The sequence below is a fragment of the Sus scrofa genome, chromosome 9 (assembly GCF_054392235.1).
Source record: "Sus scrofa isolate SSC_HxYL_T2T_F1_AM1 chromosome 9, Sscrofa_HxYL_maternal_Yorkshire_Landrace_v2.0, whole genome shotgun sequence".
In the NCBI taxonomy this organism is placed as follows: domain Eukaryota; kingdom Metazoa; phylum Chordata; class Mammalia; order Artiodactyla; family Suidae; genus Sus; species Sus scrofa.
The window spans coordinates 70,748,595-70,768,784 of record NC_139391.1 but is presented as its reverse complement, the minus strand read 5'-3'; the positions used below and the strand labels follow the sequence as shown (position 1 = coordinate 70,768,784).

The window sequence follows — 20,190 nt, the reverse complement described above, 5'->3', positions numbered from 1 at the left end:
AAGAATGATTCTTTCAGGAGTTCCCACTGTGGCTCGGTAGGTTAAGAACCCAACTGGTACCCATGAGGATGTGGGCTCCATCCCTGGTCTCACTCAGTGGGTTAAGGACCCCTGAATTGCTGCAAGCTGCAGCATAGGTCAAAGATGCAGCTCTGATCTGGCCTTGCTGTGACTGTGGCGTAGGCCGGTGGCTGCAGCTCTGATTTGACCCCTGGCCTGGGAACTTCCATAGGCTGCAGGTGCAGCCGTAAAAAGAAAAAAGGGAAATAAAATTTTAAAAATTTATGTTTAAACATAAAGAATGATTATCATTTGATATGAACATATCAGTACAACTATTTTTTTTTTTTTTTTGTCTGTCTTTTTGCCATTTCTTGGGCCTCTCCCACGGCATATGGGAGGCTCCCAGGCTAGGGGTCAAATCGGAGCTGTAGCCGCCAGCCTACGCCAGAGCCACAGCAATGCTGGATCCGAGCCGCGTCTGCGACCCACACCACAGCTCACGGCAACGCTGGATCGTTAACCCACTGAGCAAGGACAGGGACCGAACCCGCAACCTCATGGTTCCTAGTCGGATTCATTAACCACTGCGCCACAATGGGAACTCTCCCAATACAACTAATTTTTAAAAGAATTATTATATCCTAACTCCACTTTGATTGTAGGGCTGGTGATTTCTAAATTATCACTGAAGCAAGAAGCCCTGAGGGGGCCAGAGAACTAGAGCCATCAGGTCTAAGCCCAAAGCCAGCATCCTGTAAGGTATGATGTGGCTTGGGGCACAATGAGGCTGAAGTGTCACACGCTGCTCCATGGTTTAGTTCAGCAGGTTGACTGTTCCGGAAAAGGGCTGCCCCTTCTCCTGGTGCAGCCACCACTGTGCCAGCTGGCACTAAAGCACTCAGCAGCGGTCACTAAATGGTCTGGGACAACTCAGTACCCCCACACCTTTCAGGAGTCTTCAGGAGTTAGCTGGGGTGCCTGGCCCTTCTGCTCTCAGTCCCCTAGTCCCCTAGTCCTTACCCCCTGGTGTGGAGAAGAGCGTGCTGTGCTCTGCCGTCAATTCAATCCGTCCCATCAATATCAATTCCTGACCATGCACAGCCCTCTGGGAGGAACCGTAGGAGACACACAGGGAAATCAGACATTGCCCTGCCCCTCGAGTTACTCATAATTTTAAAAAAAAGCAGGGAGTTCCCATCGTGGCACAGTGGTTAACGAATCCGACTAGCAACCATGAGGTTGCGGGTTCGGTCCCTGCCCTTGCTCAGTGGGTTAACGATCCGGCGTTGCCATGAGCTGTGGTGTAGGTTGCAGACGCGGCTCGGATCCAGTGTTGCTGTGGCCCTGGTGTAGGCCAGCGGCTTCAGCTCCAATTAGACCCCTAGCCTGGGAACTTCCATATGCCGAGGGAGCGGCCCAAGAAATGGCAAAAAGACAGGAAAAAAAAAAAAGCAACATGCTGAGGCTTAAAGGATGCAAGATGCAAGATACAGAATACAAGCAAAGTGGCTATGAGGCTTCGGGGGCCTGAGAGCATCACTATTTGGAGTTTAGAGGGATCACGGGAGGCATCACAGTGGAGGTGGAATCGGAGCTGAGACTTTTTTTTTTTTTTTGGCTGCACCTTCGGCATGCAGAAGTATCTGTACCAGGGTTCTACCCTGTGCCACAGCAGTGACCGGAGCCATAGCAATGACAAGGCCAGATCCCTAATCCTCTGAGCCACCAGGAATTCCTGAGCTGAGACTAGAAGGATGGAGAGGAAAGTATGTTCACAGATCTCAGGACCCCTCTCTTTTCTTGGCCAACATCTACAGACATTGGCCCACATTTGCCTATATGCACATCCAGAGCCAGCAGTGACCTTGCAAGCAGTACAACTATCAGCAGAACAAATATCAGTACAACTATTTTTTAAAAGAATTATTGTATCCTAACTCCACTTTGATTGGAGGGCCTGTGATTTCTAAATTATCACTGAAGCAAGGAGCCCTGAGGGGGCCAGAGAACTAGAGCCATCAGGTCTAAGCCCAAAGCCAGCATCCTGTAAGGTATGATGTAGCTTGGGGCACGATGAGGCTGGCTGGGCCCTGTTGCTCCCAAATTCCTTTCCTCTCCAGGAGTCTGACACCTGACATTCCAGTAGCCCTTTTCCATCAGGCTTTGATTCCCTGGGGCTTGTCATCCAGGAGAGAGGTGAACTCAAGGAAGTTATCAGGCATTTGCCCCACAGCATCAGTGAATACATCCGAGTCCCTCCTGGAGCAGATTTCATTAGGAGCAGGTTTCATTCAGACGAGGGGAAAGCACAAGAGCATCAGTGAGCATTGGGCCCCCAGCCAGTGAGGATGCAGTGAGCGTGGGCACCTGATAGGGGAAAGGGGGCAAAGGCAGGGGTAGCTGGGAGCCCTGACAATGAACTTCTCCTATCATACAGCTTTGCCCAGCCAGGTCTGCAGTCCATGCATTCTTAAGCTCCTGCCCTCTCTAGACCTCCTCCCTCCTTTTCTCTTTCTCTTCCTGCAGCTCTCCAAGTACTACCTCTTTCCAAAGGATGTCCCATCATGTCCCAGCCCTCTGCCTAGGTCCAGAAGACTGGGGAGAAAGGCATGGGCTGGCTGTCCCAAAGCTGCTGGGTTTTTTTTTTTTTTTTCTCCTTTTTAAGGTTGCACCTGCAGCATATGGAAGTTCCCAGGCTAGGAGTTGAATTGGAGCTACAGCTGCCGGCCTACGCCACAGTCACAGCAATGCTGGATCATGAACCCCATGGATCAAGGCCAGGGATTGAACCTGCATCCTCATGAACACTGTGTCAGGTTCTTAATCCCTGAGCCACAATGGGAACTCCAACTGCTGCTGTGTTTTTGCCCTGACTCTGCACCAGCTAAGATGCTTGTTGATGGCCAGACAGACACCTGACTTTGTCCGGGCCCCAGTTTCCCTACTTACAGAATGGGTGAATCTCTGCCTCCACCTTCCCTCTTCTCAACTGGCTGGTACACGGGTGGTGGGGGGTGGTGGCACAAGACCTGGATTCTCGAGTTCCGTGGTGGCTCAGTGGGTTACAGATCTGGCATTGTCACTGTTATGGCTCTAGTGACACCACTGCTCTGGTGCCGGTTTGATCCCTAGTCTGGGAACATCTGCATGTCCTGGGACTGACAAGAAAGAAAGAAAGCCAGATGGACAGACAGACAGCCTCTGCATTCTGATCTTGAGAACTCATTCTCCCCAAACCTCTGTTTTCCATATGTAAAATGCAGATAATAATGCCCGCCCCATTACTTTTTAAAATTATTATTATTATTATTATTATTTGTCTTTTTGCCTTTTCTAAGGCCGCTCCCGTGGCATATGGAGGTTCCCAGGCTAGGGGTCAAATTGGAGCTGTAGCAACGCTGGATCCGAGCTGTGTCTGCGACCTACACCACAGCTCACAGCAACACCGGATCCTCAACCCACTGAGCAAGGGCAGGGACCCAACCGCAACCTCACGGTTCCTAGTCAGATTCGTTAACCACTGCGCCAGGACGGGAACTCAAAATTATTTTTATGGTCACACCTGGGGCACAGGGATCAAACCCCTGCCTCCTCAGCGACCAGCGACCCAAGCCACCCCAGTCAGATTCATAACACGATTGTGCCACAGCAGGTACTCCACCTCACACATGTTTTTGAGGATCAAATAAGATAGCATATACTATTGGACTTCCCGTGTGGCTCACAACAAGATAGCATATACTCAAGTGCTTACCCTCCTCCGTGCCTGGCACAGACCAGGAGTTCCACACAAGTTAATTGAATGGACTGGTTGAAAATTAAAAATGGCAGGAGATTTTGCACCGCTCACACATTGTACCGCCTCTGGCATGGTGCTGCGGTGTGCTGAAGGTCAGCTGGGGTTCCTGTAATTTCTGAGTCTCTCCACTCCTCACCCTCCTGCCCCCGCAACTCGCTGAGGCATCTCGCGCAAGTCACTTCCCTCTGCCGCATTTTGGGGAGCATCCTGCAGGCGGCGCTCTCCCATCATCTCAGCCTCAGCGGAGTTGGGGCTGGGGTAGGAAGCGAGGGGCGAGGGAAAGTGTGAAGGAAAAACAGCCCCACGCGTCGCTCACATATTTACATCTGAACTGTCAAAATAGTTATTTTTAAGTCGAGTTCCGTCTGCTGCGGGTTTCAAATCGAGCAGGGCGGGGGCGGGGGCGCCCTGCTGGGGAGCGGTGGGGGTGGGGGCGGGCGCACCAGGCTTAACGCGCCTGCTCAGAGCTGCTCCCGCGCGGGGGCTCCCTGGCGATGCGTGTACTTGCGGCTCTGCGCGCGTGGGTGCAGCCTCTTCCTTTCGCCACTTTGCACACCCAGCTTTGGGAGCTACAGAAACCGTCGGTGATCTGCCATTCCTGGCTTTCCAGACCTAGTGGGAAGGCTTCCCCTGTCTCGAGAGAAACACACATCTCATTCTAGCCAAGATGGGGATCCGTCCTGTTCTCCCCGTCCACTGAACAGGCGGTTCAATGGCTTTGTCCACCTGCCCCAGTCTGTAATAACCCTCAGCCTGGAAGTTCTTCTCCATGGCTGACCATCAGCCCTTCTAGCTACACAATAGGCCCGTTCCAACTCTAAAGTATAGACCTCATGGGCTCCAGATCCAGGTCTCCTGTTTTGAGGACCAGCGCCCCCATCCCCACGTGGCCATCCACGCCACCGCCCTTCCCAGGAAGAAAGCGACTGAGACGTTCATCAGGAGCTGGTCGACATTTGGGTGGGCCAGAAGCTAAGGCCCCCCCCTTGGGTCTGCAGGCAGCGGTGAGAATGACTTAGCCTTAAATGTCAGGAATGGCAAGAATTCATTTTTCTCTGCAAAGTGAAGGGCCTGCGGGTTTGACACTCGTGACGCTTCTTTCTGGCTCGCTCACTCGCTCCCTCAGGGGCAGTGGGATTTGAGACAGACGCTGGCTGGCTCTGCTGCCATCAATATGTGTTCCAGCCCTGTCCGATGTCTGCTCGGTAATGAGTGGTGTTTGGGAATGTCACCTCTGTTAATGGGGAAGCGGCACCTGTGCACAGCCGGAGCCACCTCTCTGTCTTCATTAGGCAGTCCGCAGCCTGGCTGCCGCCACCCTCGCTGGGTGACAGATGACAGGGATGAGGAGTGAGAGCAAGCAGCCTCCTGCTGTCCAGGATTCATTCCCAGACGATGACCCCAAATGACCGTCCCTGCTGGCCCCCTCCCCCAAGAGACAGCTGGAAAAAATACCCTTCTAGGGCAAGGTGCAGCAAGGACAGATAATGGCTAAAAATCAGACAAAAGAGAGCAGAAGAGTCATTTCCAGAAACAGACACCTGCCCTAACTGCTGTGGTCTCCTCTCTAGATTGCATTTTAAGATCTTCCCCTCCCCCACCCAGCTGTCTTCATAGGCCCCCTTTTATGTTCTTTCTAAGGCATCTGTGCACCAGGCAGAAGTCACAGGATGAGGGTATAACACTGTTCTAATTCCAGATTTCCCTCTAGCCAGGCCTGTGTATGGCCTCCCAGCAAAATCCTGCTCCCTTGAAAGCTCAGCCCTCATAGCTGCCTGCAACAAGGGGCATTGAGATGAGCCAATCCCCAAATGGCATGGGACACTGACATGGCTTCAGAGGGCCTCTGCTATCATGATCAAATCATCACCGTGGTTACTCTGTTCCTCTGGGTGGGCTCAGTGTTCCCCTGCCCTGAGGCTGTGGGCATCTTTGTCTCCCCGACTGGCCAAGCAAGTTAAGCTGGACTCAGAAGTGTCCTGCCATACTGCCTGTGTGTTGGAGGTGGAAGTGGGCTGGCCCTGCTTTGGGCAGTCGGAAGTGGTAGTGGTGACCACTTGGAATCGCCTGAGGAACTGTCTCATCCAAAAGTTGCATGGGGAGTTCCCTGGTTAAGGATCTGACGTTGTCACTGCTGTAGCTCAGGTCACTGCTCTGGCTGGGATTTGATCCCTGGCTCGGGAACTTCTGCATGCTGTGGGTGCTGCCAGAAAAACAGAAGTTGCATGGATAGTTTGTTTCTGGACTGGGGCTAGTGGTAGATGTGGCTTCGATTTGCCAGGCCCTCACTTTAAAAGGCTGGGAGTCTGGACTCTTCCCATTATTCCTCTTCCCTGACTCAGTGAAGGGCACTTCTGTCCACTAGATACTCGAGCCAGAACACATCCAATTGAATTCAAGCCAGAAGTGATCCTGACACCCCCAGTCCCCACCCTATACTCAATCCGTCCTAATATCCTAGTGGCTCTCCCTCCTAAATCTTCCTCAGATCTACTTACCCTTATCTCCATGGCCGCCACCTTAATCCAAGCCATCATCTCTTCTCACGTTGCCATCTGATCCCATCTCTTCCACACCCTCAGCATGCTGCTCCTGCCACCCTGACTTTCTTGCTATTCCAGGTTCAAAGGCATGACCCTCCCTGACCACCTATTCTAAATAGTAGACCCCTCCTTCCCAGGTCCTTCTCCGTTACATCTGTCTCATTATCACACTCTGAATTTTCCTTGTTCACTTCATCTGTTTGTTTATCTGCTTTCCCCTCCAAGGGCACATCTCGAAGAGGACAAGAACCCCATCTGCTTTTTTTTTTGTCTTTTTGCCATTTTCTTGGGCTGCATCCGCGGCATATGGAGGTTCCCAGGCTAGGGGTCTAGATGGAGCTGCCAGCCTACGCCAGAGCCACAGCAACTTGGGATCTGAGCCGTATCTGCAACCTATACCACAGCTCACGGCAACGCCGGATCCTTAACCCACTGAGCAAGGCCAGGGACCGAACCGCAACCTCACGGTTCCTCGTCGGATTTGTTAACCACTGCGCCACAACCATAATGCCCATCTGCTTTATTGACCCTTAAATGCACAGCACCCAGAACGGTGCAGGGCACATAGTGGGACTTAGGAAGTATTTGTTGAGGGAGAGAGTGAGTACATGAATAAATAGTTTGCTGCAATCTCATGGTCTCCTGTCCCTGCTCCATGCCTGTCATTCTCTCCATTGCATCCAGAGGCATCTTCCTCAAACAAAGATGTCATCATGTCACTTCCCTGCTCAAAGCCCTTTGGTGACAGGCAAAATGTTGGCAACTGTTGAAGCAGAGTGAAGGGTGATGGGGATGTCATTATACTTTCACTTGACTTGCTTGTAATTTACTTCTGTTTGAAACTGTTTAAAACAAATTGAGTTTGAAACCTGTGGAAGCAAAAAGCCATCATAAAACCTTCAGCGGCTCCCACTGTCCTTAGGGTGATGCTTTGGGGCTCCTTCTTCTCGTGCCTCTGAGGCCCTTCACCCACTGGCCCCTGCCAGTCTTCCAGCCTGACCCCTTGTGAGTCACCCCATTGCTTTGCACACCCAGAGGATCCTCGTGAAACGTCCACACTTCTTAGCACCAGCAACAGTTAAAATTCTCTGGAACAGCTGTTTTCATTTTCTGAGTCTCGAATTATAGATTTGTGTGTGTCTGGTTGCTGGAAAGCTGAGTCAACTTGGAGCGCCTCCTGCAAGTACAGTAAATGTATATTTCAGCCATTAGGGTTTGCAACTTAGCCTCCCTCTTGGCTCCATTTTATGCTCCTGCTTGTTCTTCTTTTGCTTCTACCTTGATTATCTTTCTGTGCTTGTCTTCAAGCCCTTGCTGGTACAGAGTCTTCTTTAAGCCATGGGAATGCACCTCTCCTGGGGTTTAAGAGCCAGGATGGATGTTCCACCATGCCCTCTCCATCTTGGCGTGTCTAGTCTTTTATTAAATCTGGCTGCTCTTTAGCGGGTTGTTCCTTATGCTGAACAGCACTTACTGCCATGTACGCGTGTTCCCTCCACTGTGTTCTCTTTCTCTCTCCAATGTCCCTTAGAGGAAAAGCGGATCCCTGACTGGTCATTATAGGAGGACAAGCTACTTTCAGTTTCCCCACGTTCCCAGGGAAAGGGGCGGGGGACTATGATACCAAATGAGGTCAAGAGATGCCCTCTCACACCCGTGTCCCCTTCCCACCAGACCCCTGGGATAGGACCCTGGTATCCTGGCAGAGTTCACTCACATTTCTGAGCTCTTACCATGGGCACGACTGAAAAGAGTGTTTTAAACACAGGCGGTCCATTAACTCAGTCCTCAATCATTCCCCGAAGAATGGACTATTACTATATTTCCTTTTTACAGATGTGAAAGCCTGTAAATTGAGTTGACAGGTAACCGAGTTTATAGTAAGTGGCAGGTCCAGGATGCAAAGGGAGGGCGTCTGACCCCAGAGTCTGCTCCTGACCATTTTGCATTTGCTTCTAAGATCCTCTGGAGGGTCCTGAGTTCCTGGTTGCAACTCCCACATTCCCTCCGCTACTGTTCATTATCATTTATGGGGAGACTAGGACAAAGCCCCCTGCCCCAGCCCCCAGACATCTCCCTCCCAACTGGCATCTCTTCTCCTGCAGGGCCTCCTGCCCTGTGCTGTCAGCTTAGTCTTTCTGACAAATCTATCAGTGAACCACGCTATCATCACTGAGCATCTGTCAGAGGTCTCCAGACATACCCCGTCATTGGCATCAGAGGGCCCCAGAATGGAAGGATCCTGCAGGAGTAGGGACCTGAGGTCCTACACCTTAGTAGGAAATCCTAGAGCTCTCTGGCTCAACCATGTCCATCCACTTATATAAAGCACCTCTGTGTAGCTTCTTTGGCTGAAGCTGGACTCTTCCGATCCCCATTCCTGCTCTAAGACTTTGTTCATGCTGCATCCGTCCTTCCTAGAATGCCCATTCTCCTGCTTCCTGCCTCTCCTCTTACTTGTTCAATAGGTCCCTCTCTAAGTTCCACCTCCTCCAGGAAGTGCTCCCTGAACACTTCCCGCCCCTAACCAATGGTGATTTTTTTTTCTTCTCCGCTTCTGAACTTCTGCAGCATTTATGGGTACTATGTTGGTAACTGCTTATGAATTTGACTTCTTACCTTTTATGTGTTTTGGGTTTGTATCTCCATCTAGAGTGGAATCCCTTTGAAGACAAAAACCTCATGTTGTCTTTCTACTGTCCACAGTCTGTCCAGCATTTCTTGCACATGTATTATGCACATGTATTCAGGACACCAGGAAGGGAGCCCTCAAGGTAATAATTGGTCAGCATAGGAGGTTTGGTTTGTCTTCATAACAGGACTAGACGATAGATCCACTTTGGTTTTAAGAAGCAGCACAGAGAAAGGGGCAGGTGGGTAGTTTCCTAACTTTTGAGTAGCAGTGAAAATTCTGCCGTTAAAGGCAATTCTCATAGGAGCCCAGTATGTAAAGCTGGTGGGAGTTGAGCTGCTTTGGTTGCCCTGGAGTGGGGCTACTCTGTGCCCCCATCCCTCCATGGCAGCTCAGAGCAAATCTTGGGGCTGGAGTATTATAGCTGGGAAAGGGAGTTCCCTGGTGGCTGGGTGAGTTGAGGATCCCGTGTTGTCACTGCTGTGGCACGGGTTTGATCCCTGGCCCAGGAAATTTTTGCATGCCTTGGGCATGGCCAAAAAAAAAAAAAAAAAAAACCTGCTGGGAAGAACATGCGTTACTTCACATAAGCAGCATTTACTAATTTGGGCGTTGCTGAAAGAAGAAAGTATATGCACTCATCTTATTGAAAGCCTATTTGCTATTGTGTTTCTAAAATGGCAATTAAAAGACTTTCTTCTCTTTGTTTCACACAAATTTGGTTTGGGCTTTTTTTCATTACCCTTGTTCATGCCTTATTCTCCTGGGGAGAAGATTCTTCTGCCAGAGCCCTCACTGCATGTGATTAAACAATCCGTTCACTCCTCCGTTGTCCCCAGGAAACAGGTGGCTCCTTGAAAGCGCTCTGTTTTATACATCTGCTTATCTTCAGTCTGAGCAGGGCACCCAGTGTGTCGTGGGTGCTGAGTAACTGAACTCCCAAGGGAGCTGAGTCTTTGGTTACACGTTGGGAGCCAGGCCCATCTTCTGGCCTCCATGCACGATCCACGCAAAATCTTAGTGTGGCATGGTTTTCTCTGGCTGCTCAGCCTGAGTCTGAGCAGCTCCCCTCTCCTGCTCCCCTCCCCTACTCCCACTTCCCTTGCCCAACTGTCATGGGGTCTGAGAATATTAGTTAATTTTAATATTAGCCTAAGAAAAATTAATTAGGAAGGCAAATTTGCTCTTAAAAGTGTAATTAATTCCAAAGCCAAAGAGAAGAGAGCGAAGGATTATCTGCATTGCTGCTGCCTTCAACTAGTGTGGAGAATCCAGGGTTGACTAGATGGATACAGAATAATTTTTTTTTTTTGTCTTTTTGCCATTTCTTGGGCCACTCCCGTGGCATATGGAGGTTCCCAGGCTAGGGGTCAAATCGGAGCTATAGCCGCTGGCCTACGCCAGAGCCACAGCAACGTGGGATCCAAGCCGCGTCTGCAACCTACACCACAGCTCACGGCAACGCCAGATCGTTAACCCACTGAGCAAGGGCAGGGACGGAACCCGCAACCTCACGGTTCCTAGTCGGATTCATTAACCACTGCGCCCTGACAGGAACTCCCAGAATAATTTTTTAAGTGTTGGTGCTGCGTAGACCAAACTCCAGATGGTTCCTTGTGAAGCAAGCGCAAGGCTGAGACAAGGGATTTAGACTGAGGTGGTGCCTAAACAAGTGAAACAAAGAGGAAAGATCTGGTCAGACACACTATCTGGGCTGGTCCAGCTCCTAAATCATTCACAAATCATATGTCTTCCTCTCTAGTCCTCCCACAAACTGGCCTGGTCCAAGTCTGAGTTGACTCTATTTTTTATGGCTGCACTTGCTCCATATTGGAAGTTCCTGGACCAGGGATTGAATCCAAGATGCAGCTGCAGTCTACGACATAGCTGCAGCAACACTGGAGCTGGGGAATGGAAGCCGAGCCTCTGTACCAACCCAAGCCACTGCCATCAGATTCTTAACCCATTGTGCCATAGTGGAAACTGAGTCAACTCTTTTCTGGACTGTTGTAACAGCTCCCCCAAGTAGCCTCAGACCCTGCCCTGCTAACTCATTCTCCACTCAGAATCAAACCAACATTCTATCAAATACACAAATACACCCTCCTCCACCTAATGTCCAAACATAAATTTTGTCATGCCATGTGCCACTTACAAATGGCCACATGTGTCTAGGGATAAGCTCCTTAAGCATAGCCCACAGAATTCTTTCTAAGTTGGCCCCACTCATCCACCTGGCTCATTTCCTTCTCACTCACCCCATTCCTAGGATGGCTTTTCCCAGCCCCCTTGTAATAGGGCAAACTATTGCTCATTCTAGAAATCTCAGCCCAAATAAAACTTCCAACCCTTAGAACCACCCCAAGCTGGGCTCCTATAACACACTGTGAACAGCTTATCTAATTTTCTTATGATTATTTGCTTTCTTTTAAGGGGATGAGCTCCTTCAAAGAAGGACTGTAGCTGAGTTCCCTGGTGGCTCAGCAGGTCAGGGATCTGGCATTGTCACTGCTATGGCCTGAGTTCAGCCCTTGGCCCGGGAACTTCCACAGGCCACAAGTGTGGCCAAAAGAAGAAGGAGGAGGAGGAGAAGGAGAGGAAGAGGAAGAGGAAGCGGGGGGAGGGGAGGAGAAGAAGAAGGAGAAGGAAGGGGGAGGAGCGGGGGCAGGAGAGGGGCAGGGGAGAAGGACAGCTTTTGTTATCTCTCTCTCTCTTTTTTTAGCAACCCAAGCTGCTGCAGTGACAATGCCGGATCCTTAACCCACTGCGCCACAAGAGACCTCCTTAGCTCTTGCATCTTTGTATTTATTCTCTTCTCTCTCTCTTCCTAATTTAGGCCAAGCTTAGAGTCTGTCCCATAAGAAGAAATCAATAAATATTTGTTGAAAGAAATTGGTTAATGATTTCAACAATGATGTCAACCAGATTAGCTCATCGAAACTCAAACTTCCTCCTTTCTCCCCCCGTCAGCAGTAGGTGCCGCCTGAAATATCTACGAAAATGCTTCAGTTCTCCCCTTGCTTGTACCTGCCTCGCTGAGGCTCTGAGCAGGTGGCTTCAGAAGAAAGTTGTAGAAGAATGGCAAGTGATGCAGACCTTAGCCTGACAGCTGCTGATCGTTGCTTTAGTTGATTTCCCCCTTTGCAAATGTTATTGGCAATTGAAACCACAAATCTACTATCTGCTCCCCTATGTAAATTGCATTTACATTTAAATTGTGCATTCTTCCAAAGGATGGGGTTAGTAAATAACAGCAGATTAAACTTGAGCAGAGGAAATTGTGCCCCACGTCAAACCTGAGACTGAAGTGACATCTGGCTTTTACTATTTCCGTTATTTCAGTTTAATAACAGCATGTGGCATTAAGGGAAAAGAAATTGGATCTACATTTTAATGAAAGGAGGAAGCTCTCAGGGTTTAGATACCTTATCATGTTGAATACCTAGTCGATTGGCAATTAAAACTTGTTTCCCTGGAGAAATGGAATAAAATATCTTTGCAGCCATGGAGAGAATAAAAGAAAAAACAAGCTAATGACCAGGATCTCACAGATAAAACCAAGGGAATGGTTTCTGTAAACCTGAAAACCAAGTATTTCAGGATCAGGATACCGCAGAATACAGGAATTCGTCAACAGAATAACGTTAAGAATAGAATCATGAATGCGCTGGTGGGATCTTCAGAGAATAACTTCAGACAGAATGGTTTACACATAATAGGGGGCTCAACCCGATCAGATCATCTGATTGAATCCTTTGTCAGCCCAGCTTGTCTTCAGCCCCAGAGGTCTGACCAAGAAAGTATTTTAGAAATGCCAGTTTCATCCTGATAGTCTGCTTAAATGGAAGCAGTTCCACCTGCTGGCTGCCTTTCTGTTGAAAGCAATTCTGGGAAATGTAAATAAAATGCTTGTGCATCCTAATAACCCAAGCCTATCATTTATTTGCTTTGACTGAAACAAATGTGTCAATTTTCAAATTCTTTGTTTGGTGAATCCAGTGTTTAGATGTTGGCAAATGTTTGCATTACGTGTTTATTTGGAAACTGATGCTCTATTCAGAAACTCTGGAGCCATGGCGCTTGGAACCACAGCCTGGGATGACTCAGTGAGACTCCCTGACTTGCAAGCAAAGAGGCTCTGTCCTTTCCCAGAATCTGCAAAGTGTTGAAATAATAGCATCCCAGGGGTAAGTGTAAATGGGATAGAGCCTCCTGAGGAAGAGACGGAAGGTAGACTTGTTCTGAATGTAGAGCTCATGAAAAATTAGAATAGTGGACAACATTTATATAGTACTTAATGACGTGCCAAGCACTTAATGTGTATTATAACTAAGTGAATCCACACCGAAGCCTTGTGTGGTAGGTCCCATTGTCATTCCTACTAGAGAACAAGAAAAGCAGACAGTGACAGTGATGTTGGTAACTTACCCACCCAACGTCACCCAGCTGGTAAGAGATAGAGCTGGGATTTGACTTGAGGCAGGCTGGCCCCACGGTCCCCTTAACTCCTTCCAATGATCTTCTCACCCCCACGCCTGGCATGTAATTAAGTCATTGTGTTTTCACAAAGTTACATTTCATCTGGCATAATTGTTTTTTGTTTTGTTCTTTTTTTTTTTTTTTTTTTTTTTTTGTCTTTTTGCCTTTTTTAGGGCCGCTCCTGCGGCATATGGAGGTTCCCAGGCTAGGGGTCTAATCGGAGCTGTAGCTGCCTGCCTGCGCTAGAGCCGCGTCTGCAATTGAAACCACCTACACCACAGCTCACGGCAGCACAGGATCCTTAACCCACTGAGCAAGGGCAGGGATCGAACCCGCAACCTCATGGTTCCTCGTCGGATTCGTTAACCACTGTGCCACAATGGGAACTCCATGGCATAATTGTTTTTAAAAGTCTCAGCAGCCTTTTTTGCAATACCCAAGCTCATGGTCCGAGGGATCTTAAACAAAATAAAGCAACAACAACTAGCCTTCTGCAATATGGTTAATAATGTATGTGCCAGAGGTCTTACAGGAACACTCAGAGGATGAAATGAGATGATATGAGAGTGCTGCGAAAAGGCCCAAACTGTCAACGTTCTGCAATGTATTATTATTTATCTGTACTCTGAACCGATTCGTATTCCTAAATGAGCAGTTTCTTAACAAGTTCATATATATGTTTCTTCCGCTTTCTCATTTTCCCTAGAATATACGGCCAAATTACCCATCTACCACTGTGAGTCTTTTGATGACAGCCTAGACACTTGAATCTGTTTGATTTCTCCTGTATCTTCCCAGTTTCTTGGCACCACTTGGTTTGGTAGCAGCTCCTTCGAACTGCCTGTGCGCAACGATAACGTCTCTGCATCTCTTGACAGGTTGTCCTGGCCGTCTGCCTATGAAGTCGACCAGCGCCGCCTTCTGTTTGAACTCAGGTTAAATTAAACATCCGACTTTCACATCATTCTGTTGCCAGGGGGGTTTCTGATGTCACACTGTCAGCATTATGATTACCATAACACCTAACAGGCAAAAAGGGATTGGTTGCTAGTAGAAACCCTTGGGTGAAACTCAAGGGTTTAGTAACCAACCCAACTGCATAGACTTTAGACAACCATGTAAATGGGTAAGTGGATTAATCATTCAGTTGGATTCCTTTGGAGTGTATTTCTTCCACATGTGTATTCCTTTAAGTAATTGTCTAGTGTCACTTGAAATTGATGAGGGCTCTTTAGGAGGTTATTTTTGGGAAGGTGGTGAGACAACAGCTGCTCTCAGGAACAAGTGTCATAGGATCTTCCTGAGTTAGAAAAAAAAAAAATCCAGTTTAAAAAAAAAATTCTGAGGCGCACTGTCATTTTTCTTCATAGCATTAGGTTGTTTGCTAGTGGCCAGAAAGTGTCAATTCAGCTTCCCGACCACATAGGAGAGAAGGAAACTTATAGTTACTAAGCACCTACTATGTGCCAGAGTGTGACTCTGGTCCAAATACAGCTTTAAGGTGGAAGACTGGTAAGCTAGGCTTTCTTGAACAACCCTGTTCTACATGACAATTTGCAGCTTTTTCTAGCCTGTATACAATATTCTTCCTAATTGGACATTGATTGATCACCAATAAAAGCAAAGTCATTACTTAAAATTGGTCCAGATCCTCCTATGCTGAGTAATTGCCTTGCAGTCATTTTCTTACTGCAATATTAAAAAGACTGGAAACATGATCGAAATGAGGTACAATAAATAAACTCCTAAATTAAAAATCTCTGTTAAAAGGTTTGACGAACGCGTCTGTCTTTCCAGGATTTTGTTAAGTAGGTGGAAGGGTCAGTTTGGGGGGATAAAGGGATGAACGGAATAAAACTGATTGAACCTGAAGCTGTGCAGATTTGGAAAGCCGTATCAAGACTTGTGTAAATCTATATAAATCAATTTGTGTGCCAGAGAATGAATAGCTGACTTTTTTCAAATGCCAATTCAGCAATTACAAAGTCTGCTGGCGGTTAATTAAAAACTACCGTCTCGTTATGTTCAGAGCTAAATTACAAGTGTGAAAAGACTACTGTTTGCCATAACTGAATGCACTGTACTCTCTGTACTCTCATCAAAAGGAGGGCAGGGATAAATAACTTTTATTTAACTCACAGAAAAATCTCTCTCAGCTCTTTCATATTTAATTAACTTCTTATCTTTTCAGAGCTTGCTCTTACGCAGGGTTCCTAAGCAGTAATGGAAATATTTGTTCACTTTGTGCTGGAGCTTTTTCTCACATGAGTCGAGCAGAAAAGTTAGCAATGATTGAACTGCAAAGACACTGGGGAAAGTGACACTCATTCAGACCTTTGCATCAAGGCGACTAAACCCAGAAGAGACTTATGACAGAAAAACAGCTGAGAGGGGTAGATCTTTGCTTTACTGCCTGTGCACCCCAAAACTGGGGACTTGGGGTTGGCCACACGTTTGTGGACTGGCAAAGTTTGAGTTCTCTTAAGTCTGTCTGAATGAACTTCATGGTTTGCTCTTTCAAGGATTCCACTGTCAGAAAAGAGACCAGACTTTGATCGCCATGGTGGATGTGAGGTGTCTGAGTGATGAAGAATTGCAGAGTGAACTCGACAAGCTTGGCTTTTCACCTGGCCCAATCCTGCGTATGTATGCAGCAACTATTAAAGACTAGTCGATTCTTGCTTATAAGCTGTCTCCAAAGGTGGAGAATTCTTTACAAGGGAAGGAACATAGGCAATGAAAACCATTAAAATAGAAATAGGAAAAATCCTTTTTAAAAAACAGAAAACCATAGAGGTGTTCCCATCATGGCTCAGCGGAAACGAATCTGACTATGATTCATGAGGAGGCAGGTTCGATCCCTGGCCTCACTCAGTGGGGTAAGGATCTGGTGTTGCCATGAGCTGTGGTATAGGTCGCAGATGTGGCTTGGATTGGGCATAGCTGTGGCGGTGGTGTAGGCCAGTGGCTGCAGCTCTGATTCAACCTCTAGCCTGGGAACCTCCATTATGCCGTGGGTGCGGCCCTTAAAAGAGAGAAAAAACAAACAAAAAATAAAAATAAAAAAGAGAAAACCATAGAGGGAAGAGGCCATAAATAACTCACAGATTAGTAAATATGGTGCCAGGGAGAAAGGATTGGTTTTTTTCCAATAGTGAAAACCTGTGACTTCTTGATTATATCACCCTGGGTTGTTTGGGCTTTTGTTTTGTTTTGTTGCATTTCTGTTTTGTTTTCTTGGCCGTGGCAGGCAGTGGCTTGATGTAGGATCTCAGTTGAACCTGAGCTGCTGCCGTGAAAGCACTGAATCCTAACCACTAGACTGCCAGGGAACTCCCTTCCTTTTGCATTTCTCCTATGTGCACTGTGCTATTTATGGATTTACTGTCCATATTTCCCGTATAGGATGTACAAGTTTGTCTTCTGACATATCCAATGCCTGACCCCATGGCTAATTCATAGAGGCCTCCCCTTAAGTGTTTGCGGAAGGAAAGGGGTACGTCGAGTAGTCGTGGGGTCCACCTTATTGTAAAAGCCATAATTAGCCAACCGTGTAAGGGACATGAATACAGATCTGAGTTGGGAAATATCTGAAATCCAGTGAGATCACATACATAATCAGAGCAACTAAACGACTCTCCACATTCCTCCTCAGCTTCCACCAGAAAAGTGTATGAAAAGAAGTTAATGCAATTGTTGGTCTCCACTCCCTGTGCATCGCCTGTGATGAACGGACCCAGAGAACTGGACAGCGCTCAGGACTATGATGACAGTGAAGGTATCATCAGAAGTTGTGCTGGAGTTCCTGTCGTGGCTCAGTGGTTAACGAATCTGTCTAGGAACCATGAGGTTTCAGGTTCGATCCCTGGTCTGGCTCAGTGGGTTAAGGATCCGGCATTGCCGTGAGCTGTGGTGTAGGTCGCGGAGGCGGCTTGGACCCCGCGTTGCTGTAGCTCTGGTGTAGGCTGGCAGCTGTAGCTCCGGTTAGACCCCTAGCCTGGGAACCTCCATATGCCATGGGAGCGGCCCCAGAAAAGGCAAAAAGACAAAAAAAAAAAAAAAGCTGTTTTGCTAGGTAGCTGCTGCGCTCTTACTCAGACCATGGCCAGCATGATGTATGCAGGTTTAAATGGTAGGCAGGGTGACCTGTGAAATATCCATGTGGCCTGTTTGCACACAGAGCCTGAAAAACAGGCTCCTGGGTTGCAAAAGGAATCTGTGACTCCATGTCTGTCTTCCTGCCAGGGACTCAATGGGGGAACAGTCTGGGGAAGGACTGGTCAATTTGCACATTCTCTTACTAACCAGAGCCGCTTCTGTGTTTGATTTCTAAAACCAGAAGTTCCTACAGGTCATTTCCAGGTCTCCTTTGAGGTCTCCACCTCTGCTTTGCCTCAGTCAATACATTGGACAATCATTTCCTTTGGATAAAGGGATGGCACATCCATTAAGAAAGAAGAACCAGATTGTAACTCACTCAACATCTCCTATGCCTACTGCCTTCCTGACTTAATGGGAGCTGACCACAGCTGGGGAGCAGTGGCCTCTGGAGTCACTTTCAGTGCCCCCCACCCACCCCAGGGACACTATTCTCCTGCAGGGGTCTCTAGTTTGGGCTCCCACAATGCATTCCAAGGCTCTTTCATTCAATATATATTTATCAGGAGTCCTATGTGAGCTACAGTAAAAAACAGAAACTAACATTTATTGGAAGTCACCGATGCAGGAGTTCCCGTCGTGCCTCAGTGGTTAATGAATCCGACTAGGAACCATGAGGTTGTGGGTTCAATCCCTGGCCTTGCTCAGTGGGTTAAGGATCTGGCGTTGCTGTGAGCTGTGGTGTAGGTTGCAGACGCGGCTCGGATCCCGTGTTGCTGTGGCTCTGGCTCAGGCCGGTGGCTACAGCTCTGATTTGACCCCTAGCCTGGGAACCTCCATATGCCATGGGAGCGGCCTAGGAAAATGGCAAAAAGACAAAAAAAAAAAAAAAAAAAAAGGTCACCAATGCATTTCGTGCCTAATATATATCATCTCATTTACCCTAAGAGGTAAGCATCCAGTAGAATGTACCATGAAGAGGAAGGCCCGTCTGTCTTTGTTACCACCCTGTGTCCAGGTCCCAGAATAGCACTAGGCACATAGCAGGAATTCATATATGTTGCATGTACTGTGACAAAAAAGTGACAGAACTAAGATTTGAACCTGGGTCTGACTGTCCTAACTGTGTTCTCTCTATCATATACCCTACACTTCTCCATAATTTCTACTATGAGGATGAGTACATGATATTTTTGACCATATCTGCTCTACTTAAAAAAAGGCAATTTCATAGAATACAAACAAATAGTTCAACAAACAACATAAGTGCCTGGGGCCTGCTGAAAAATCCCCTGGAATGCCTGGTATTGGAGGTGGGACAAGTGCTGAGAACTTTACCCCTAGGGTCTGGCATGGCTGGACTCTTCTAGAAAGGGCAGCAGGGTTTGGAGACAGACCCCACTGGCCCCTGAGCTGACCAGTTAGCATGGGGGTACCTCAGGACAAAGGGCTACCCCAGGCAATGTCTACATCTGGGAGGTGTTCAGAATCTTGACCCAGACCTGGGGCTGCTCTGTTCCCTGCCAGAGACAGGAGCTAAAGGGTCTAGACCAGCCCTCTGCAGTATCAGACTAGAAGATTCTGGAGAGGAAGGCTTATGGCTGCCTAGGACTGCAGGTCAGCGCTGCACAAGCAAGCTGTTGTGGTCATAAGCCAGGCCATCCTTGTTCTCAGCATGCAGCCTCCCACAGCAGTGCATTTGAGCTAGGGCTAGCAGAAAACTGGTCCTTTGATTTGCAAGCTTTGCTATTGCTTGAGACAGTCCACTGATGCTAGCCAACTGCTAGCGGAAGCTCTGGTTCAGTCCTACTCTTTTTTTTTTTTTTTTTTTTTTTTTTTGGTCGTCTTGCCTTTTTCTAGGGCTACTCCTGCGGCATATGGAGGTTCCCAGGCTAGGAGTCTAATTGGAGCTTGTAGCCACCGGCCTATGCCAGAGCCACAGCAACACGGGATCCGAGCCTAGTCTGTGAACTACACCACAGCCACAGCCACATGGGATCCTTAACCCATTGAGTGAGGCCAGGGGTCAAACCTGCAACCTCCTCATGGTTCCTAGTCAGATTCATTAACCACTGTGCCAAGAAGGGAACTCCAAGTTCAGTCCTACTCTTGTAAAGCAATTCTGCAAGGTCAATGGTTAGTCCAAGGCCAGTGGTTAGTCCAAGGCCAGTGGTTAGTCCAAGTAGAAAACCTGCTTCTCAAGGTCAGGTCTGAATTGGACATTTGAATTTGCTCCTTGGAGGAGCCTCATAGACCTGGTGCCATAGGAGTGGAGGGGTCTCGTGGACTTTCAGACTTGGGCATTTAATAGAAACAGCTAGTCCTGAGGTGGGGTGGTGGTGGAGGGGGCAGGGCGGTTCCAGACCTGAGGCTGAGCATTATGTCCTCCAAACAATGGATGCATTTGATTTCTCTCACTTTCATTCATTGTTTTGGCCCTAGGCGGACATAGCTTTAATGATCTAACCTCTTTTCAAACCTCCCCAATATATTTGACTTGGGGACCTCATTTAAAACGCCCTCCAGGAGTTCCTGTCATGGCTCAGCGGTAACAAATCTGACTAGTATCCATGAGGATGTGGGTTCCATCCATTCGATCAGCGGATTAAGGATCCAGTATTGCCTTGAGCTGTGGT

The 20,190-nt window shown here is 48.0% G+C and overlaps 1 protein-coding gene across 1 annotated transcript in view; it reads left to right on the top strand.

Annotated features, from left to right (window-relative positions):
* The first annotated feature begins 14,540 nt into the window (after positions 1-14,540).
* LEMD1 (LEM domain containing 1) overlaps positions 14,541-20,190 on the top strand; it is a 30,377-nt gene continuing 24,727 nt past the window's right edge. The window contains exons 1-3 of the mRNA XM_003357393.4: positions 14,541-14,582; positions 15,979-16,098; positions 17,112-17,234. Of these exons, the coding sequence (XP_003357441.2) occupies positions 14,579-14,582; positions 15,979-16,098; positions 17,112-17,234 (247 nt within the window). The 5' untranslated portion in view covers positions 14,541-14,578. The remainder of the gene's footprint in view (positions 14,583-15,978; positions 16,099-17,111; positions 17,235-20,190) is intronic.